At 44.9% G+C, this 19,438-nt stretch overlaps 1 protein-coding gene across 1 annotated transcript; it reads left to right on the top strand.

Moving 5' to 3' along the window:
• The first annotated feature begins 15,863 nt into the window (after positions 1 to 15,863).
• LOC124173947 lies at positions 15,864 to 16,796 on the top strand. Its single transcript, XM_046553111.1, has one exon. The coding sequence runs from the start codon at positions 15,864 to 15,866 to the stop codon at positions 16,794 to 16,796; it is 933 nt and encodes a 310-aa protein (XP_046409067.1).
• The last annotated feature ends 2,642 nt before the right edge of the window (positions 16,797 to 19,438 follow it).

The raw sequence follows: 19,438 nt of genomic DNA, 5'->3' as shown, positions 1-19,438 counted from the left end.
ACGTGGCCGGGCCCGCGGAGCATGCCGCCGCGACGCGCTATGAGGCAGATCAGCGCGCCCTTGACGCCTTCCTTAATGGTCTCTCAGGGGAAGTGGGCAGACAGTGCCGGCTGACGTCGCCTCAAAATTTTGACGAGGCGGTCGAGGCCGCCATTAGGATCGAGGAGGTGGAGAGGCGCCCCTTGAGAGAGGAGCCTGCGAGCCGCCATGTCTTCCGGGCTCCAAGGGAAGGTAAATGCTTTAACTGTGGCGAGATGGGGCACATGGCGAGGGAGTGCCGAAATCGGAGGCGCTGCTTCAACTGCGGAGGTGAGGGCCACATCGCCCGGGAATGCAGACGGAGGCAGCAGACTACGGAGTTAAACGACGGCGGGGCCGGCAACGCCGCCAATTCCGGCCCCTACTAGATGTCTTCCTTCCGAGGGTGGAGAAAAGAGGCGGACCTATGGATTTGGTGGCGGTGGTGAGCATCGGAGGAAGAAGGGCCAGGTTCCTGTGTGACACCGGCGCTCAGGTATCCCTCGTGTGCTGTGATGTGTGGGAATGAGGGTATTAAACGGTCCCCTTATCGCGTGAAGGGCATTACTGGTGACGTGGTGAAAAGTTTTGGGGAAAAGGTTGTTGAATTTTTTGTAAACGGGGTTCAATATAAGTGTTGCATGCAAGTTGTGAGTGAACTAGGGGATTACGAGGGGATATTAGGTTTAGATTTCCTAGAAAAATTAGATTGCTGTGTAAACATTAAACAGGGGACACTCTCCGCAGGGAATGAGACCTGGGGTTTGAGGTGCAACCACGGGGAACAAGCGAATGTAGGAATAATGAAAGAAATCCGAAAGCGGAGTGACACGGGGTTTTTAAACCGGTCAATAGAGACATTGCCGGGTAGATGTGAAAAACTAATAAGTGTCAATGTACCTGACCTACAAATCCCTATCGGCGCTGATATCCTTATCGAACCAAACTTTGAGGATCTGGAGGGCTGTGTAGTGGCTAGAAGCATGTCAAGAGTGAATGGAAACCGTGAGGTAATTGTTCAAGTAGCTAACTTCAATGAAGGAGAGGTAACGCTAAGGAAGGGAACGATTTTAACTTCCGCTACACAATGGGAAGATAGAGGGGCGGAAGAGGAAGCTGATTGGGGTCCGCGAGTGCAAACGGTGCGGCGTTGCGAGGGCGAAATCTGTTTTGCGGATAAACTTGTGCATTTAAACTGCGGGGAACGTGACGCTCTATTGCCAATTCTTGAGGAATATAAGGATCTGTTTTCCGGTAAGGGTCTTCCACCACCGACAAAATTGGTGACACATCATATTCCAACGGCTGGCGATAGGCCAATCTATAGGAAGGCATACCGCACGCCATTCCACCAGAAGGAAATAGTCGATAGGTTAGTGAGGGAGCAGTTAGAGGCGGGTGTCATAGTGCCTAGTACCAGCCCCTGGGCCGCCCCAATTGTTGTTGTCCCTAAGAAATCGACTGATGGGAAAGATTCGTATAGGTTTTGCGTAGATTACAGGGCATTAAACGCCATTACGACTCCTGATGTTTATCCCCTGCCGAATATAGTCGAGACCTTGGACTATTTAGGGAATTGCCGATACTTTACTACGATGGACTTAACAAGCGGTTACCATCAAATTCCCATGGACAGAGAGTCACAACCAAAAACGGCATTTAATACGGAGAGCGGGCATTGGGAATATACGCGAATGCCGTTTGGGCTACGCAATGCCCCCGCCAGTTTCCAGCGGCTTATGGACAGCGTTCTGCGCGGGCTCAAACCGGCGCATTGTCTCGTCTATTTAGATGACGTGGTAGTGTTTAGCTCCACAATTGAGGAACATGCAGAACGACTGGGGGGCGTTTTGGAGAGACTGAGAATCGCAGGTTTGACTCTGAAATTTGATAAGTGCCACTTTGCCCACGACAAGGTGAATTACTTGGGTCATGTGATAACGAAGGACGGAGTTTTCCCCGATCCATCGAAGCTTTCGGCAGTAAATGAATATCCCACGCCCAGTTGCACGAAGGAACTACAGTCCTTCCTAGGTTTAGCCAATTACTACCGGAGGTTCGTGAAGGACTATGCCAGTATAGCAAAGCCCCTGACGAGACTGCTGAAAAAGGGGGCAGCTTTTAGCTGGTCAGAGGATTGCGAAGTGGCGATGAGGGAGCTGAAGTCAGCGCTTACTAAAAGCCCTATTCTAGTGTACCCAGATTTCAGAAAAACTTTCATCCTTTCTATGGATGCCTCAAATTATGCCTTAGGCGCGGTTCTATCGCAGGAGATAAACGGAGAAGAGCATCCCGTCACTTATGCCTCTAGACAATTGAACAGCGCCGAAACAAATTACTCAGCCACGGAGAAGGAACTCCTTGGGGCCGTATGGGCTACGGGACATTTCAGATGTTATTTATTTGGTCGAAAATTTAAAATCATTACAGACCACGCGGCCCTCAAATGGCTATTGAGTCTTAAGCATCCTAACAGCCGCTTGGTAAGGTGGACGTTGAAATTGAGCGAGTTCGACTATGAAATTATACACAAACCAGGGAAGCTTCATTCAAACGCCGACGCACTCAGTCGGAAGGTACGAACGGTTGAACGAGGGCTGTGTGACGAAATAATTTACTATCAGAACGACGACGCCGAATGCAAACAGTTGCGAACGCAGATAGGATTCTTTGTGAAAGGGGGCGTTCTCTATAAGAAAACCAAAGATGGTGAGAAAATAGTGGCCCCCGAGAAATTGAGGAAATATATAATTAAAAACTTCCATGATCATCCATTGTCGGGGCATCTAGGGGTCCGGCCTACACTCGAGAGAGTGCGGGCATCATATTGGGGGCGAAGTTTAGCGAAGGACATTAAAGAAGCTCTTAGAGACTGCGTCGCATGCCACCGTCGAAGCCCTTTCGGGAGAACAAGGGCACCCATTCAGGAATTACCCTCTTCCGATAGACCATTCGATTTCGTTTCTTTGGACACCGTCGGGCCCCTTCCATGTAGTGAGTATGGTAACAAATACATTCTATCTATTATTGATAATTTTTCCCGTTACCTAGAAATGATTCCTTTACCGGACCAAAAGGCGGAGACGATCGCCTCGGCATTCGTGAGAAGGTGGATTCTAAGGTTTGGGGTACCGGTCAAGGTTCTCACGGATCAGGGGGCAAACTATATGTCCGATTTCTTTTAAAAAGTGTGCGAACTAATGAAAATTTCCAGACTTCGCTCTTCTCCTTACCATCCAGAATCGAACGGGAAAGTGGAGAGGGTACATAGAACAATTGCTGGTATACTTAGCCACTACATTAACGACAAAAACTCGGACTGGGATACCTGGGTACCGTACGCTGTTCTCTGCTATAATACAAAAATTCATCGCAGTACAGGCTTCTCGCCTCATGAAATCGTTTTCGGGCACGTCATGCGATCTCCCTTCGAGTACTTTGAACCGACATTGGGACAGTTTGACAATAAGTATTTTCAAGGATTGAAAGAGAAATTGGAGACATTACGGAGTAGATGTGAGATCAATGATGCGCGCGCTCGCCGGGAGAGGGCGGCGGTTTTTAACAGGGGGACGAAGGACGTGGCATATGAGTGTGGTCAATACGTCTACCTGAGTGACCCGTGCACGAAGACAGGTGGAGCGAAAAAATTCCATTACCCGTGGAAAGGGCCCTACCTAGTGACGGAAGTGATTCCTCCGTGCAACGTGCGAATTCAACTCCTCTACAGATCTCTATTGGTGCACAAAAATCGCTTAAAGTTGCATTTAGGTAATTTGCCAACTCTAGGTTTTCCCCCGTGTGGAGAACGTCGTCGAGGAAGACCACGGAAACACCCCCCCACCAAATCAGCGGAAATTGTGCGTGGCCCAGCAAGCCCAATAGGAGACACTCCCTTTTCCCATATTCCCCCTCGCCCTGGTGTCATGTCCCCCCGATCCCATATATTGGCCGAGTCGGAGAACGAAGAACGGTGGGAGGAAATGAGTCAGGTGTCGACATCGTCATCGGAGGGCGGAGAGAGTCAGGAAGCGGCGACCCAAGAGTCCGGATCGCCAATAGCCGAGAGAGAACGAGCAGAAGAGGCCACCACGCCGGAGAGCACGGAGGAGCAGAGATACCCGTCGACGAGCGAGTCGCAAGCAGCTGCGCAGCAAAGGAGCCCTTATCTCCTGAGGCCCCGACCTACCCCTACGCCTCCGGAGCCGTTGGGTGTACGAGAGGGCACTCCCCGTAGAACCCCAGCGAGCTGCCTACCCAGCGAGAGCAGTACTCTAAGAGAGTACCCACATTCCAGTGAAGGCCGTGATGAAGACGCCAGTACCCTTGCTTCTCCCATTTCCACACCCCGTACGCCAGCACATACCGCGGAAGGCCGTGGAGACAGCAGGAGTAACGACGCAGATGACAACATCCTTATCTCTCCAACCCGTCCTGCCCGCTCTCCCTATCTTTTTGGGTCGCAAACCGGACCGTCCTCAGAAGGGAAGACGTAAGTGTTAGTGCTTCGGCAGAAAGAATTGTAAGAGAAGAGAAAGCGTAGAGTTCGCATTAGAGCGTAGAGAGAAAAGAAAGAGTAGAGCTGTTTGTTGATATCGTGTGTTTGTTAAGTGGGGCCGCTGTGTACTTTTTTGAACAGCTGGCCGAGAAAGTCATTTAAGACTTGTGAGTAAATTATGTCTTTTCGTGGAACGAACAGTTTTTTTTTATAGTACCTATGTTACGGAATTTTGAGTTTTCAGTATAAAATCTACTGTTTGTAATTTTTATGGAGCTGTGCAATGTTAAAAAGTGAAAATCTCTGGTTATGAGATGAATTCTAATTAGTGGGAGAGAATCAGGATATTTTTATGCTTCTGATTATGGGTAGAATTTCAATGAATGCACATTAACGAATGGATGCATTTGCAATGCAGTGTTTTTCAATCTTACCTATAAAACCTTATTTCTCTTTCTCTCTCTTTGTATTTGCTATTTTAGTGTTTTGCTGGAGGATTTTGTTCTAACTAATTAGTGCCTTGGGGACAAATATTGTATTTTGCCTCTGTGTCACCCACCCAGTCCACCCATTCCAAAGCTCCTTGTATTTTCCATATTCTTTGTGTTCTCCATTTCCATGTACGGCTTTTTTACAGGATTCAATGGGTGAAGCAGACGAGGCCTATAATCAATTAGATTAAAGGCAGTTTGAGGGGTGAGTGATGTAAGAGACAGAAACAGCAGACTCAACTTCCGGTCCCACCCTTTTCACGCCCCCAACCCATCACCTACACACTCCATATTTTTCCCGAGTCATGCGTTTCTGTCACTGCGAAGAGTCGAGTCTCTTTACGCTCGTCTTCCATCCTCCCGTGGGAAACTGCAGAGCTTGGCGAAGGAATAAGACGATGCGAAAATTCCACAGTGAAAAAATCATTCGCCTTGACCGGGATTCGAACCCGGATCCCTCGATTTCCGGCCGAGTGCTTTAGCCAGTTAAGCTACCGAGGCGTCATTCTTCCCTGTGGAAATTTGTGGACTATACCGGACATGGTGGTATGGACTGCCGAGCATATTATGCGACGAGCAGGGTTATACTGAGCAGAGCAGGGATATACTGCTCGTCGCATAATATGCTCGGCAGTCCATACCACCATGTCCGGTATAGTCCACAAATGTCCACAGGGAAGAATGACGCCTCGGTAGCTTAACTGGCTAAAGCACTCGGCCGGAAATCGAGGGATCCGGGTTCGAATCCCGGTCAAGGCGAATGATTTTTTCACTGTGGAATTTTCGCACAATTGTGCATTGCGGGTGACTCCCGTAAAGTTATCACCGTGGCTAGTCCCGGTATACTTAAATTTGAATAAGACGATGGCTGAGGATGGAGAATGAGGAGGAGGGGAGGTCAGCGGGCCGTTGAGAGGCGGTAGTCGGAATCGGACACGTGGCGGCGAAGAATGTAAACGAGTAGAATAATAAAATCATCTCTCCGTAGTCTATGAGTTTCCTTTCAAAAATCCCTGCCAATTGATCGGCGACACCCCTTCGAGCATCAGGGGTCTTACAGCTGTACATTAGGCCAGATTGGATAAATTGAAAAAATTGCGACTTCATTATGTATACCGATGATACCTGATCTCCTCTGATTAGGAGAAATTGAAGAAACGTACAAGCCTCTTTTGGTGGCTCTCACGTTTCAACTTCCTCTTCCAAGTGGCTTGACAATGGCATGTAAATGTGCACTATCACTGCTTCTGTCAGTTCCCCTGCTACATATCTTGGTGATCCTTTGGCAAGTGCAGCGCAACTTCCTCATTCCATCTTTAGGATTATTCTTAATCCTAAAGATGGAATGAGGAGAGAAAGATGGATTCCTGCAATCGCCTGAGCATCTTTATTCTTGTAAATCCAGATGTTCTCCTCCCACCCACTTGATCTTGCTCAGCATCAGCTTATGCTTGCTTGATATCAACCGGTAAACGATTATAACACTTGCATAGCCCATAAAATAGTCCTTAATTGTACATGGAGAGATTATGAGTCATTTCTGATGTCATTGATACATTTGGCATCATCAGACCCAAGGACAAGAGCTGCTTTTTCACGTACTTGAAAAATATAAATATGTACAGGGAAAAGTTAAATTTATATGTTCTTTGGAAAATGTCTTACACAAGTCGTACTTGTATTTATTTACATCAGTTAACACCAGCAGGAGAGTTTTGCGCTACCTAGATGGACAGATAGGGGTCATCTGACCCATAAGATTTTTTTTAATAAAAGGCCTCATTTTCATCCAATATTTAGTTTTATCGCATAAATTGTGAAATCAGTTCCTTAAAAACACTTTCTAACATTATTAAATATTATTTCCTATGTCAAAAATTAACAACAATTATTTTTTTAAATCGTGAATTGAATCATATTTAGTATTCAATTGCAAATCGAGTCATGAAAACACATACCCTGAGTACAAAAGTTGTATTTATTATTTTGACGGTAGGCATAATGGGTTCACAAAATTTACAAAAAAATGATTACTATGTTGAACATCTCAGACAGACTAATTTTTTCAGCACTATTCATAAAATATTTTTTTTTGAATTGAAGGCATGCATTGAACCATTGTAAGGTCGCTGTCAGGCTATGTTGCGAATAAACAATACTCTTCCAATGTACTATTTTTATTATGTACAAAAATCGGTTTACACTTGAGGTGGCACAGTTCCCTCTAGCACAGCGTTCTGCTAGCACCTTCTCTTATATTTCTGCCTCCCACGGTGGCTTCTCCGCTGGTCTTATATACGCTGGATATACTGCTTTTGGTTCGATGCGGCAGCCTCGCCGCGTTGACCGGGCTCGCCTGGTTGACCGCGCTGATCAGCGTCAGTGCGTTGAACTTCCTGTTTGACTCACCACAATACCCCCTTGGCAGTGACAAAACCTATGTTTTGAACGAGAGAAGAAAGCATAAGGAAATATACGAGGTAAACAAAATAAAACAGTAGTTTAATGGGCTTGATAGCGGTCAGGGAAGTGGACTCTTCTCCCGTAACGTGTTGTTGTCTCTGGTTGCCTTTGTAAACAATCGTCCTTGCTTCCCTTGCTACCTTCGCCCGCTGGGGTGACGTCTTGGGGTCCGCGTTGTCGGCGAAAACATATGCCGGCTTCAACCGTTCGATGCTGATCGAGCTATCCTTCCCCTTACATCGGACTATGAAATACTTAGGGTATCTCCGTGTGACTTTAAAAGGCCCATCGTACGGTGGCTCTTGTATGCCCTTCGCCGAACCCCTCCTAACGAAAACATTCGGAGAAGTGGCCAAGTCTTTAAAAACGAAGGTTTGCCTTTCCCCATGTCGTATCACATTTGCTGGCCTCAATTTCTGCATCTGGTGTGGTAGTATGTTGACGAACGTGGAGGTTTCGACGGTCTGCGGCTGCGGTGATAGGAATTCGCCAGGTAGGCGCAAGGTCTCGCCGTAGACCAGTTCAGCCGCCGTTGCCCCGATATCGTCCTTCCACGCTGCACGCATTCCCAGGAGAACCGCTGGAAGTGGCTCCACCCACCATTGATCCGCATGGCACTTAATTGCTGCTTTCAACTGGCGGTGCAGTCGCTCGACGAGTCCATTAGCTGCGGGATGAAACGCCGTTGTTCTGAGGTGCTGAGTTCCTGTCAGACGGGTTAAAGATTTGAAAAGGCATGACTCGAATTGACTTCCCCGGTCCGTTGTGACTCTCAAAGGCATACCGAACCTGGAAATCCAACCGCCGAAAAATGCCATGGCCACTGTGTCTGCTTTGATGTCTTCAATACGAAAAGCATCGGGCCATCTGGAAAAACGATCTATGCAAGTTAAACAGTAGCGAAAACCAGGGGAAACCGGCAGGGGGGCAATTAGATCTATATGAATATGCTCAAATCGCGAAGAAGGTAACTTAAATTCGCCTAGAGGTGAATTCACGTGCCTCGTAATTTTTGAACGCTGACAGGCGATGCAACTCCGTGCCCATACTGTGCAATCTCTCTTGACTCCTGGCCACACAAATCGCTGCGTAACGAACTTCGTTGTAGACTTGATACCTGGATGTGCGAGGCCGTGGACGGTGTTGAAAGCTTGGCGGCGGAATTCTTCTGTGACGTAGGGTCGATCAGTCTGCGTGGAAATGTCGCAGAAAATGCTCTCATCGCAATCTGGAATCTGAACTCGCTTCAGCTGGAGCAAAGTTTTGGACGCTAGTAATTGTTGTAGCTCTTGGTCTTCCGCCTGGGATTGGAAGAGCACTTGATAATCTATTGCTGGAGACACCTCGTCGATTCTGGACAAAACATCTGCCACCACTTTCTCCTTTCCTGTCACGTGACGTATGTCGGTGGTGAACTGGCTGATAAAATCCAAATGACGAAATTGTCGCGGAGTAACTTTATCGGCCCTCTGGCGGAAAGCAAAAATGAGAGGTTTATGATCCGTAAAAATAACGAAATGACGCCCCTCGACCATGTGACGAAAATATTTTACGGATTCGTAGACTGCGAGCAATTCTCTGTCGTAAGCGCTTTACTTTCTCTGCGCCGGGCTCATTTTCTTCGAAAAGAGAGCAAGTGGCTGCCATCTGTTGGAGTTCCGCTGCTGTAGGGCGGCGCCGAGAGTACAATCAGATGCATCCGTCACAATCGCCAAAATAGCTTCGGGGTCGGGATGCGCCAGCAACGCTGCCCGAGTCAGACTGGTCTTGCATGCATCAAATGCCTGCTGTGCTTCCGTGGTCCACTCAATTGGTGCCTGCCCTTTTAACTTTGGCCTTTTCAGTAGCTCAGTCATTGGCGCTTGGATGGCTGCTGCGTTTGGAATGAATCGGGGATAAAAATTGATCATCCCCAAGAATCGCCGAAGTTGCTTCGCTGTTCCAGGCAACGGAAAAGATGATAGCGCTTTTACTTTGTCTTCCATTGGCTTGATGCCTTCCTTGGAAATGGCATAGCCTAAAAAATTAATGGCAGGCTTTCCGAAAATACATTTGGCGGGGTTAATTAGAATGCCTTGCTTCTTCAATCGCTTGAACAATTTCCTCAGGTGCCCTTCATGCTGTTGCTCCGAATCGGATGCTACCAAAATATCATCGATGTAGACGTAGCAGAAGTTCAAACAGCGGATTGTTTCGTCCATAAAGCACTGGAATGTTTGTGCAGCATTCCTCAAACCAAAACCCATGAAAGGAAACTCGTACAAGCCAAATGGGGTTGTTATTGCTGTCTTGGCGACGTCCTCTTGAGCGACCAGAATTTGATTGTAGGCACGTACCATGTCAATTTTTGAAAATACTGCCTTCCCAAAAAGGGAGTTGGCTACGTCTTCTATGTGCGGGACTGGGTAGCGGTCCGGAATAGTCCTCGCGATGAGGGCTCTATAATCTCCACATGGCCGCCATTCCACCCCTCTCTTTGGCACCATATGCAAGGGCGAACTCCAGTTGCTTTGCGATGGGCGTGCGACTCCCATCTTTATCATTGCTTCGAACTCCTTTTTTGCTGCTTTCAAACGGTCGGGTGCTAGTCGTCTGGGCTTGGAGCACACGGGTGGGCCTGGCGTTGTCCTTATATATTGCTCCCTGGTGTGCTTGGGTGTCAAAAAAACTCCTATCGGTCGTGTAATTTCTGGAAACTCCCACAATAATCGGTGGTACATAGAGTTGCCCATTACTACTTTGATCTGCCCCACCGTGCCTTGTGCCAGGTGACCGGGAGTAGAAAGAGAGGTAATGCCATCCAAAAGTCACCTATTTTTTATGTCGACGATTAGACTGTAAAAACTTAAGAAGTCTGCTCCGATAATAGGTCTGTCTACGTCTGCAATAACAAAATTCCACACAAAAATGCGCCTAAGGCCAAAATCTAAGTTAAGCGTCACGAAACCGTAAGCTGCGATCCGTGACCCATTGGCAGCAATTAGCTCGTACGAAGTCTTAAAACGGGGACCCTTAATGCGCATCCGCGGATAGACGCAGAGATCGGCACCTGTGTCTCTCAAGAATTGTTCCTTTGTTCTTGCGTCGGTCATGAAGAGGCGGCCTTTAATGGGGCTGTGCTCGCTAGCCACTATAAACGAGGGCCCTGGTCGTTTTCCTGAGAATACGAACAAGGGGATGAGCATTTCCTAGCTTTCGAACCAAAACGCCAGTGATACCAACAGAGGCCCTTGTTCCTCTTCTCCAGATCTCGTTTTCGCGAAATAGAACGCGATCTGCTTTGGCCTGGCCTCCTGGTGTCGGTCATCAAGGCTGCCAGCTGCTTCGCCAGGTCGTCAATTTTCTTCTCAAGCGTTGCGATGCGGGGCCCGTCATGTAGGCAAGCGATATGGTGCTTAGGGGTGACCTCATGTACAGTGGCGGAAAAAATTAACGCAAAGCTCGTTGGCGTCTGAGAGCGGCCAGTTCAGGAACTACTTGTCCTCCAAAATTTTGCCCTCGTAATGCTCTCATACAACCGGGAGTTTTAAAAGCAATATATCCCTTATACCGGGAATATAATCATACCCGTCGCATTATGACAAGGCGCAAAAGATCCTGCTACGAATTCTTCGCCATATTCTCCGAAGTATGCTTCGCCCTCGACTCACCTACCATGGAATCTGCTCTCGTCGGGACATCGTGGACACAGCCGACATATTGAGCATTGAGACTGCCTTGGAACCCAATCGTTCCGGTGGTGTAGTGGGTAAAGTATCATGCTTCGAATCAGAGGTTCCACGGATCAAGTCACAGTGACGGATGACTTGATGCTGCACACACACACACTGTAAAGTGAATTTTCTGATCTTAAAACTTCGCAATACCTATCAATAGGTCCATAGGATGCTGCGTAGCTATTGAATTCTCATGCGCTTATTTATTTCTTGAAATTTAACCACCATATTGCATAGCCATTTGGGCAGTTGACTGTGGAGTGAATTTTGACTACCATTACCGCGTCGTCCAACCCAGCTTCAAGGCCCCTAACATTAGCTGTATGTGCAATGTGTCACGGCCTACGCTTCTTCCCTTCAAGGGAAAACTCCTATGGAGTTCCTCAAAGCAGAAGGAAAGCACTTTTTGAGCCACCTCCGAGAAATTAGTTGTTTGTTTTCAGTTCAGTATGTCAATACTTTGCTCAATATTCTACGCCCAATAATAGATTCCCGAGGATTATATTGAAACAACTTGTAACATACTGCAATTGAAAAGAAATGCGAAGCCGAATTGATTTAGGTAACGGAATATATTATGGCCATTTTAAGGTTTGATAATTTCTTTCATGTCGTTATCCGAAGAAATTGATTAATTTGGTCAGTAAACGATTTCTTTCATAGTGAAATAAGAGGAGTAAATAGAGTTTTTTGAACTTCATAATGTCTTTAAAATTTGATTTTTTATCACAAATATGATCCAAATGAACACATATTTGATTAATAGCATCAATTAAAAAATATATCTTCATTAAAAAAAGAGGTATCTGAACTAATCGTTAAATGTTTTTCAATCTTAGAAACTGACATAAAATGAGAATTAGAAAAGTATCATAATTTTCACTTATTGAAAAGTTATTTAGGAAACTGGAAAGATTACCGAAATTTGAATGAGTGGAAAGGAACTTTATGGTATTCGACTCTGTTTTTGAGTTAATAGGAGGGAGTGAATTTTATCTAGAATTTGTTTCCGTAGTAATCGAATTATTATTAATATTTCCTTGCTACAAGTTGATGCATCTAATGGACTGATATATTTTTCCTTATGAATTTCTCGTTCAGGCATAATCAATCAATTGATTTTCGAATTTATTTCTTCTAATTCTAGTGAATATTTCCTTTGTTCAAATCCGACCTTTGATACTAGCTTTCTTTATCAATTCCTGCATAATTCTCCTCTTCTCTGAAACACACATGCTGTACCTTGCAGTCATTACCTGTTTACTCCGTTTTTGTGTCCGAATCGATTTCCGCAAAATATTTAATGTCCACGATTAAACTCATTTACTTTTCTGTTGCTACGTAGCCTGCTTCAGAAGTCCATCTTTGATACATATTTCAATTATGCAACAATCATGGGAGTAAATCCTTCGTAAGATAGTGGAAAGAAAATGTCTGCTGCATGTGAGGTAAATTTTTTGTAAGCATTACGTGGCTTACTGGAAATATACTTTTTGCTAAGACAATGGAAAAATTGGACCACACACTATAATTCACGGGATGGTAAAAAAAATTCTATTGCTCCTCTTCAATGAAAAGTGAGTACTGGAAATTCGGCCATAAAATGAATATGTCGCAATGAATGGTAATTCATGTAATTACAAGAATAAAATTTCTTCATTGATGGGGAAAGGTCATGAGAAATCATTTTATTTTTTTTAAAGTTAGTTTGTATATTAACATAAAAGTCTTACAACCGCATTTCTGACGCGAAATTACCTCGAATAATTAATTGTGAGATTTATTCTATTCCTTAACCGATGTTGACTGCTAAAAGTAACCAAAAGTTCGAAGTAGGGATTAAATAAATAGCGGAAAACGCGAACAGTCCAATATTTCTATGACATCGAAATAACATTAGTTCCATAATAATGATGAAATATTTTTTAAATGTATGTGTAATGCTAATTTTGCTGGAAAATTTAAGGGTAAGTCTAACCTCTGCTAACTTAACCATTTGCTCAATGTTTCTGATGAAATACATACATAGACGCCCAAAATTACACGATTGAGAACTACTGAGTTTGGGCGGCTTGATGTTCTGCCTTCGCTCAGCTCTGCAGAACTTCCGAGGAATTTTCCCTTGAAATGTGGGAGGCGTAGTAGGCCGTGACACATTGCACATAGAGCTAATGTTAGGGGCCTTGAAGCTGGGTTGGACGACGCGGTAATGGTAGTCAAAATTCACTCCACAGTCAACTGCCCAAATGGCTATGCAATATGGTGGTTAAATTTCAAGAAATAAATAAGCGCATGAGAATTCAATAGCTACGCAGCATCCTATGGACCTATTGATAGGTATTGCGAAGTTTTAAGATCAGAAAATTCACTTTACAGTGTGTGTGTGTGCAGCATCAAGTCATCCGTCACTGTGACTTGATCCGTGGAACCTCTGATTCGAAGCATGATACTTTACCCACTACACCACCGGAACGATTGGGTTCCAAGGCAGTCTCAATGCTCAATATGTCGGCTGTGTCCACGATGTCCCGACGAGAGCAGATTCCATGGTAGGTGAGTCGAGGGCGAAGCATACTTCGGAGAATATGGCGAAGAATTCGTAGCAGGATCTTTTGCGCCTTTTCATAATGCGACGGGTATGATTATATTCCCGGTATAAGGGATATATTGCTTTTAAAACTCCCGGTTGTATGAGAGCATTACGAGGGCAAAATTTTGGAGGACAAGTAGTTCCTGAACTGGCCGCTCTCAGACGCCAACGAGCTTTGCGTTAATTTTTTCCGCCACTGTACCTTGTCTGCCAACAGAGCTATCTTTTCAAGTTCTTCGTCACCTTGGGTTGCCAGTATTGCTTGCATGGATGCTGGTAAGCGACCTAACCAGAGGGTCTTTAAAAAAGTATTTGGCACTGCAGGGCCGGCAGTGGTCCGTAATTGCCTCAAAAATTGTGAAGGTGTCCGGTCCCCCATCTCCTCGCGCTCTAACAATTGTCGGATTCTTTGCTCTTGCGAGGCTGAAAGCCTTCGAATGAGTTCAGATTTTACCCTATCGTACTTTCCCTCGGAGGGCGGATCAGTAATGATGTCCTCCACTTCTAGGGCGTATCTATTCTCGAAGTGTGAGACAACATACCAGAACTTCGTGTCATCTTGCCTGATCCCGCGCAGTCGGAATTGTCCCTCCAGTTGCGCAAACCACAGGGTTGGTTTTTCAGGCCAAAAAGGTGTGACTCGAACGGCGACTCGGTCCAGCATGCTTCCTGCGGGGACTGATTCGGCTCCAATAGCAGTCCCAGGGTCCGGCATCACGTCGGGGTCACCAATGTAAGGTCGCTGTCAGGCTATGTTGCAAACAAACAATACTCTTCCAATGTACGATTTTTATTATGTACAAAAATCGGTTTACACTTGAGGTGGCACAGTTCTCTCTAGCACAGCGTTCTGCTGGCACCTTCTCTTATATTTCTGCCTCTCGTGGTGGCTTCTCCGCTGGTCTTATATACGCTGGATATACTGCTTTTGGTTCGATGCGGCAGCCTTGCCGCGTTGACCGGGCTCGCCTGGTTGACCGCGCTTCGCCTTGTTTTACCACGCTGATTAGCGTCGGTGCGTTGTACTTCCTGTTTGACTCGCCACACCATTTATTGGCACAATTCTGTGATACTTGGCACCTTTTTATTTCTTGTGGCCGTGGAAAATAGCTGTTGGATTAGAAGACGTGTAGATAAATTGATACATATGCTATCGATCATGTCTACTCCCACTTCGTTTTCAGTGTGAAATAGGATGGTCTCTGGTTTTCTTTTATTTGTTTTGGAAATATTGTCGTCTGAGTGCATGCTGCTGAGTAAAAGTACATTCTTGTTCTTTTTTGCCTGATACTGCGTTAGAGTATGGCCTAAGGTATTTTTGAACACTCTCGTGTCTTTAAGGGAAATACTATTTTTTCAAGCAAATAATTTTAAAACTAATAAAGAGCTGTTACAATTTCCTTAAAATGTTGGTTTCATTCAACTTTCCCATGCGTAAAATCTTACCTATAACTTGAACAACCATAGCTTGCCATCCCCCCCCTCCCAGTTTTGATCCTGGGTACCCCTAAGGGCGTACCCAGGAATTTTGTTTGGGGAGGGGGGGGGGGACCAGAACCTGGGGAAAATTTTTGAAAAACAGGGTACTAAGTAATGGGTTTTAAACTAATTTTAACTTTTCATAATTGAAAAAACTTCATTTGTTAAAGAAATATCTTGTAAATTCATGATTTTTCAATATTTTGTTTTCTTTTATGAAGGATAATAATTGTGTTTTTATATCGGGGAGGGGATCTATAAAATCAATTTCTACGCAGGTCAGCATCAGAATTTCCTCCTCCAAATTTTCAATCAAAAGTTAAGGTGTCTGTTGTAGTGTACCCTTAGGGTGGTGCCCCTTTCATAGAGTGAGTTGGTACCACTGTATAATCAGACTTCCGGTCATCCCCGGAAGTGTTGTTGTTGATGTGTGCCTTGACTGAATCCTGTAATGGTGACTGTAGCATTAAAGTCCTAATTGTATCCAGTAATATCTTATTCGTCTTAATTAAAAGCGACAACATATAACATGGCGCAGTCGTGTGGAGATATTAAACTGTTCGTGTAGCTCCAATTTAAGAGAGAAAACGTGAAAAAAGGAAACAACAATGGCTGAATACGTGAAGCTGCCTACTAGCGTGGATTTCGACAGCCAGCATGCGTACGTTGAGTGGACTAATTTTGTGCGCGAATTCGAAAATTTTCTCGCAGCAACGAAGCGAGATGAGGAGGAGGAAAAAGTAAAAATTGCTCTCATGCTGAATATCTTAGGAACAAAAGCGCTGGCATTATTTGATACGTTCTCCATCGCTGATGAGGAAAGGAAGTCCTACTCTGCCGTGAAGAAGGCGTTTGAGAACTATGTAGCGCCCAAAATAAACGAGACGTTCGAGCGCTTCGTCTTCAATCAGCGGGTCCAAGAAGAAGGAGAAAATTTTGAGCACTTCTTCGCCGAATGCAGACGGCTAATAAAGAACTGCGGATTCGCAAGGTCTGAGCCACAGGAGGACTCCTTGCTGAGAGACAGGATTGTCTTTGGGGTCAGAGACAAGGCGGTGCAGGAGGCCTTGCTGCGGATGGAGGACCTGAGTCTGGAGAAAGCCGCAACACATTGCAGAGCAGTGGAGCAAAGTCGACGCCAGGCCAAGCTGATGAGGGATTCGACAGCTTCTGCTAAAGAGGATGTCCAGGTTGACGTGGTGGTGCAGAAGAAGAGGCATGGACGTCGCAATTTAGGTAACACGGAAAATAATTATAATAAAAGTGAGTGTGGCAGGAAAGGGGCTGAAAGCAAGAAATTTCAGTGCAACAGGTGTCAAACGAAACATGCCCCGCGTGAGTGCCCGGCTTACGGGAGAAAGTGTGATAAATGTGGAATGCTGAACCATTTCGCAATATCGTGCCGAGTAAAAAACGTGCGTCACGTTGAAGTGATCGACAGTGATTCGGATTCGTCTTCGCTGTCGTGCTACGCTGTCAATTTGTGTGTTGATGCCGTTGGGGGAAATCTGAGTACCCAATATAATGAGTGGGTCGAGTAAATTACCATTTCAGGGGTCCCTGTAATGCTTAAACTCGATACCGGGGCCCAAGTGAATGTGCTACCGCTTAAAATATTAAAGAAGATTGGGAAAAGTGTTGAAACTAAGCCTACAAGTGTACTACTTGAGTCCTATGGTGGCATGAAAATTAAGCCCGAAGGTATTGCTACTTTGATGTGTAATTTTAAAGATGTTGAATGTGTTCTTGATTTTGTAATTGTTAACAGTGATTATCAACCCCTCTTGGGATTACCTGGTTGTGTATCTTTGGATTTAGTGAAAAGAGTATTTAATGTTGATGAGGTATCACCTAAAAATAAATTTCTTAAATTATACAAGAGTGTATTTGATGGTCTCGGGTGCTTCCCGCAATGTTGTAATATAGCCACAGTGGAGAATGCGCATCCTATGTCAAGACCGCCACGTAGGGTCCCCTCAGCACTAAAAGAAAGGCTAAAGCTAGAGTTGAAGAGGCTTCAAGCCAAGAAAATTATTACCAAGCTACAGACCTTGACAGGTAGAGAGTGGATCAGTAATCTGGTGATCACTGAAAAGCCAAATGGGGATTTACGTCTCTGTCTTGACCCTGTTGACTTAAATAAGGTGATCATCAGGCAATATCACACGGTTCCAACTGTGGGTGAAATATCTGAAAAGCTGAGTGGGAATAAATATTTCATTGTATTCGATTTGAAAGAAGGTTTCCACCAAGTTCAACTAGATGAAGAGTCATCCCTCAAATGTGGTTTCTCCAGTCCATTTGGTTGCTTTAAGTACTCGAGAATGCCCTATGGCATAGCATGTGCCCCTGAGATATTTCAAAGAATGGTGGAGCAGAATTTTAGTGATATCCCTGGCACAATTATCTATTTTGACGACCTGTTGTGTATGGGCAAAACCGAATTGGATCATGATAGGGTTGTGGAGCGAGTTGTCGAAAGAGCCAGGGCTCTGAACGTAAAATTTAATCCCACAAAATTACAGTACAAGGTGAAAGAAGTAAAATATGTGGGGCATATTTTCTCTGAGGCGGGAATGAAAACTGATCCAGAAAGGGTTAAAGCTCTTGTTAGCCTCGAGTCTCCCTGTAATAAAAAAGAATTACAGAGAGTCCTGGGAATGTTCAATTATGTGCGTAGTTTCATCCCAAACATGGCAACATTAACAGCCCCTCTAAGAGAATTATTATAAGCTGGGACTGAGTGGAAATGGCTCCCTTCCCATAGCCAGGCATTCCAGAAACTTAAAGAAACCGTGTCATCTGCTCCAGTCTTAACATCATTTGACCCATCCAAAAGAATAACAATTCAATGTGATGCCTCTCAGTCTGGCCTAGGCTGCTGCCTATTGCAGGAAGGGGATGGGGTTAAGGGGCTCCAGCCAGTTGCTTTTGCCTCTAGAGGCCTAACAGAGTGTGAGCAAAATTCTTATGCTCAAATTGAGAAGGAGTTGCTAGCCATTCATTTTGCAACTGTAAAATTTCACAACTTTATATATGGGTCTGAAGTCAACGTGCAAACTGATCATAAACCTCTTGTGTCAGTCATGAAGAAAAGCGTTTGTAAAATAGGGTCAGTTAGACTTCAAAGGCTGAGACTCAAACTGCTGCGATATTCCTTAAATGTGTACTATGTCCCAGGAAAGGATTTACATATTGCAGACACACTGTCACGGTCTTACGTTAAGGGTGAAGTTGAGGATGAGCCTGAACGGAGGGAGATGGTTCATACTGTCAGCAGGTATCTACCCATGACTAGGGATCGGAAGAGAGAGTTTCAGCAAAGAACTAAGAATGATAAAGTTTTAAGGGAATTTTTGAAGCTTGCAGAAGTGGGTGGGCAGCTCATTGTAGAATACCCATTGAACTTCAGCCCTTTTATAAAGTCAGAGATGATCTTTATGTTGAAGATGGCATACTTTTCTCAGGACACAAAATTGTAGTCCCTGGTGATTTGAAATCTTATGTGCTAAAATTATTACATGAAGGGCATGGGGGTATAGAAAAGACTCGTGCTTAAGCTAGAAAGCTATTCTATTGGCCAGAAATGTCAAAAGATATTGAAACCATTGTTAATGAATGTGAAGTGTGCAACAAGTTCAAGCCAAGAAACAGAAAACTGCCATTACTTCCCCATGAGGTACCCAAGTTGCCATTTGAAAAAATTGCCTGTGATATTTTAGACTTTGCGAAAAAACCATATCTTGTCGTGGTTGACTACTTCTCTAAATGGTTGGAGTTAGTCCCCTTGCCTAGCAAAACCGCTAACTCTGTCAAAGAGGCATTTCAGAATATTTTTGCAACACATGGGATCCCGAGGGAATGTATTGCAGACAACATGCCATTCTTATCGTATGACTTTCAAAAATACCTAAGAGAAAATGAAATTGAGTTGAGGACTTGTAGTCCCCACTACCATCAGAGTAATGGGCTAGCAGAAAAGGGTGTCCACATTGGGAAACAAATCCTTAGGAAAAGTCAGGAGTTAAGGAAAGATTTCAGGGATATGTTAAGGGAGTACCGAAATTCCCCACTCAAAGGGCTCAATGTCTCTCCAGCCCAGATATTGTTTAGCCGTCAATTGCGCTCAAAGCTTCCAGTCACCTTCGAAGCTTTGAGACCTAAGGTGCAAAGGGGTATTTAT

The sequence above is a fragment of the Ischnura elegans genome, chromosome 2, assembly GCF_921293095.1.
Source record: "Ischnura elegans chromosome 2, ioIscEleg1.1, whole genome shotgun sequence".
In the NCBI taxonomy this organism is placed as follows: Eukaryota; Metazoa; Arthropoda; class Insecta; order Odonata; family Coenagrionidae; genus Ischnura; species Ischnura elegans.
Note: the sequence above shows the minus strand (reverse complement) of the source record. Positions and strands in the feature narration are given on the sequence as shown.

What these genes read in the sequence shown, in the direction of transcription:
- LOC124173947 (XM_046553111.1), top strand. Translation starts at nt 15,864, where the DNA reads ATGGCTGAATACGTGAAGCTGCCTACTAGCGTGGATTTCGACAGCCAG.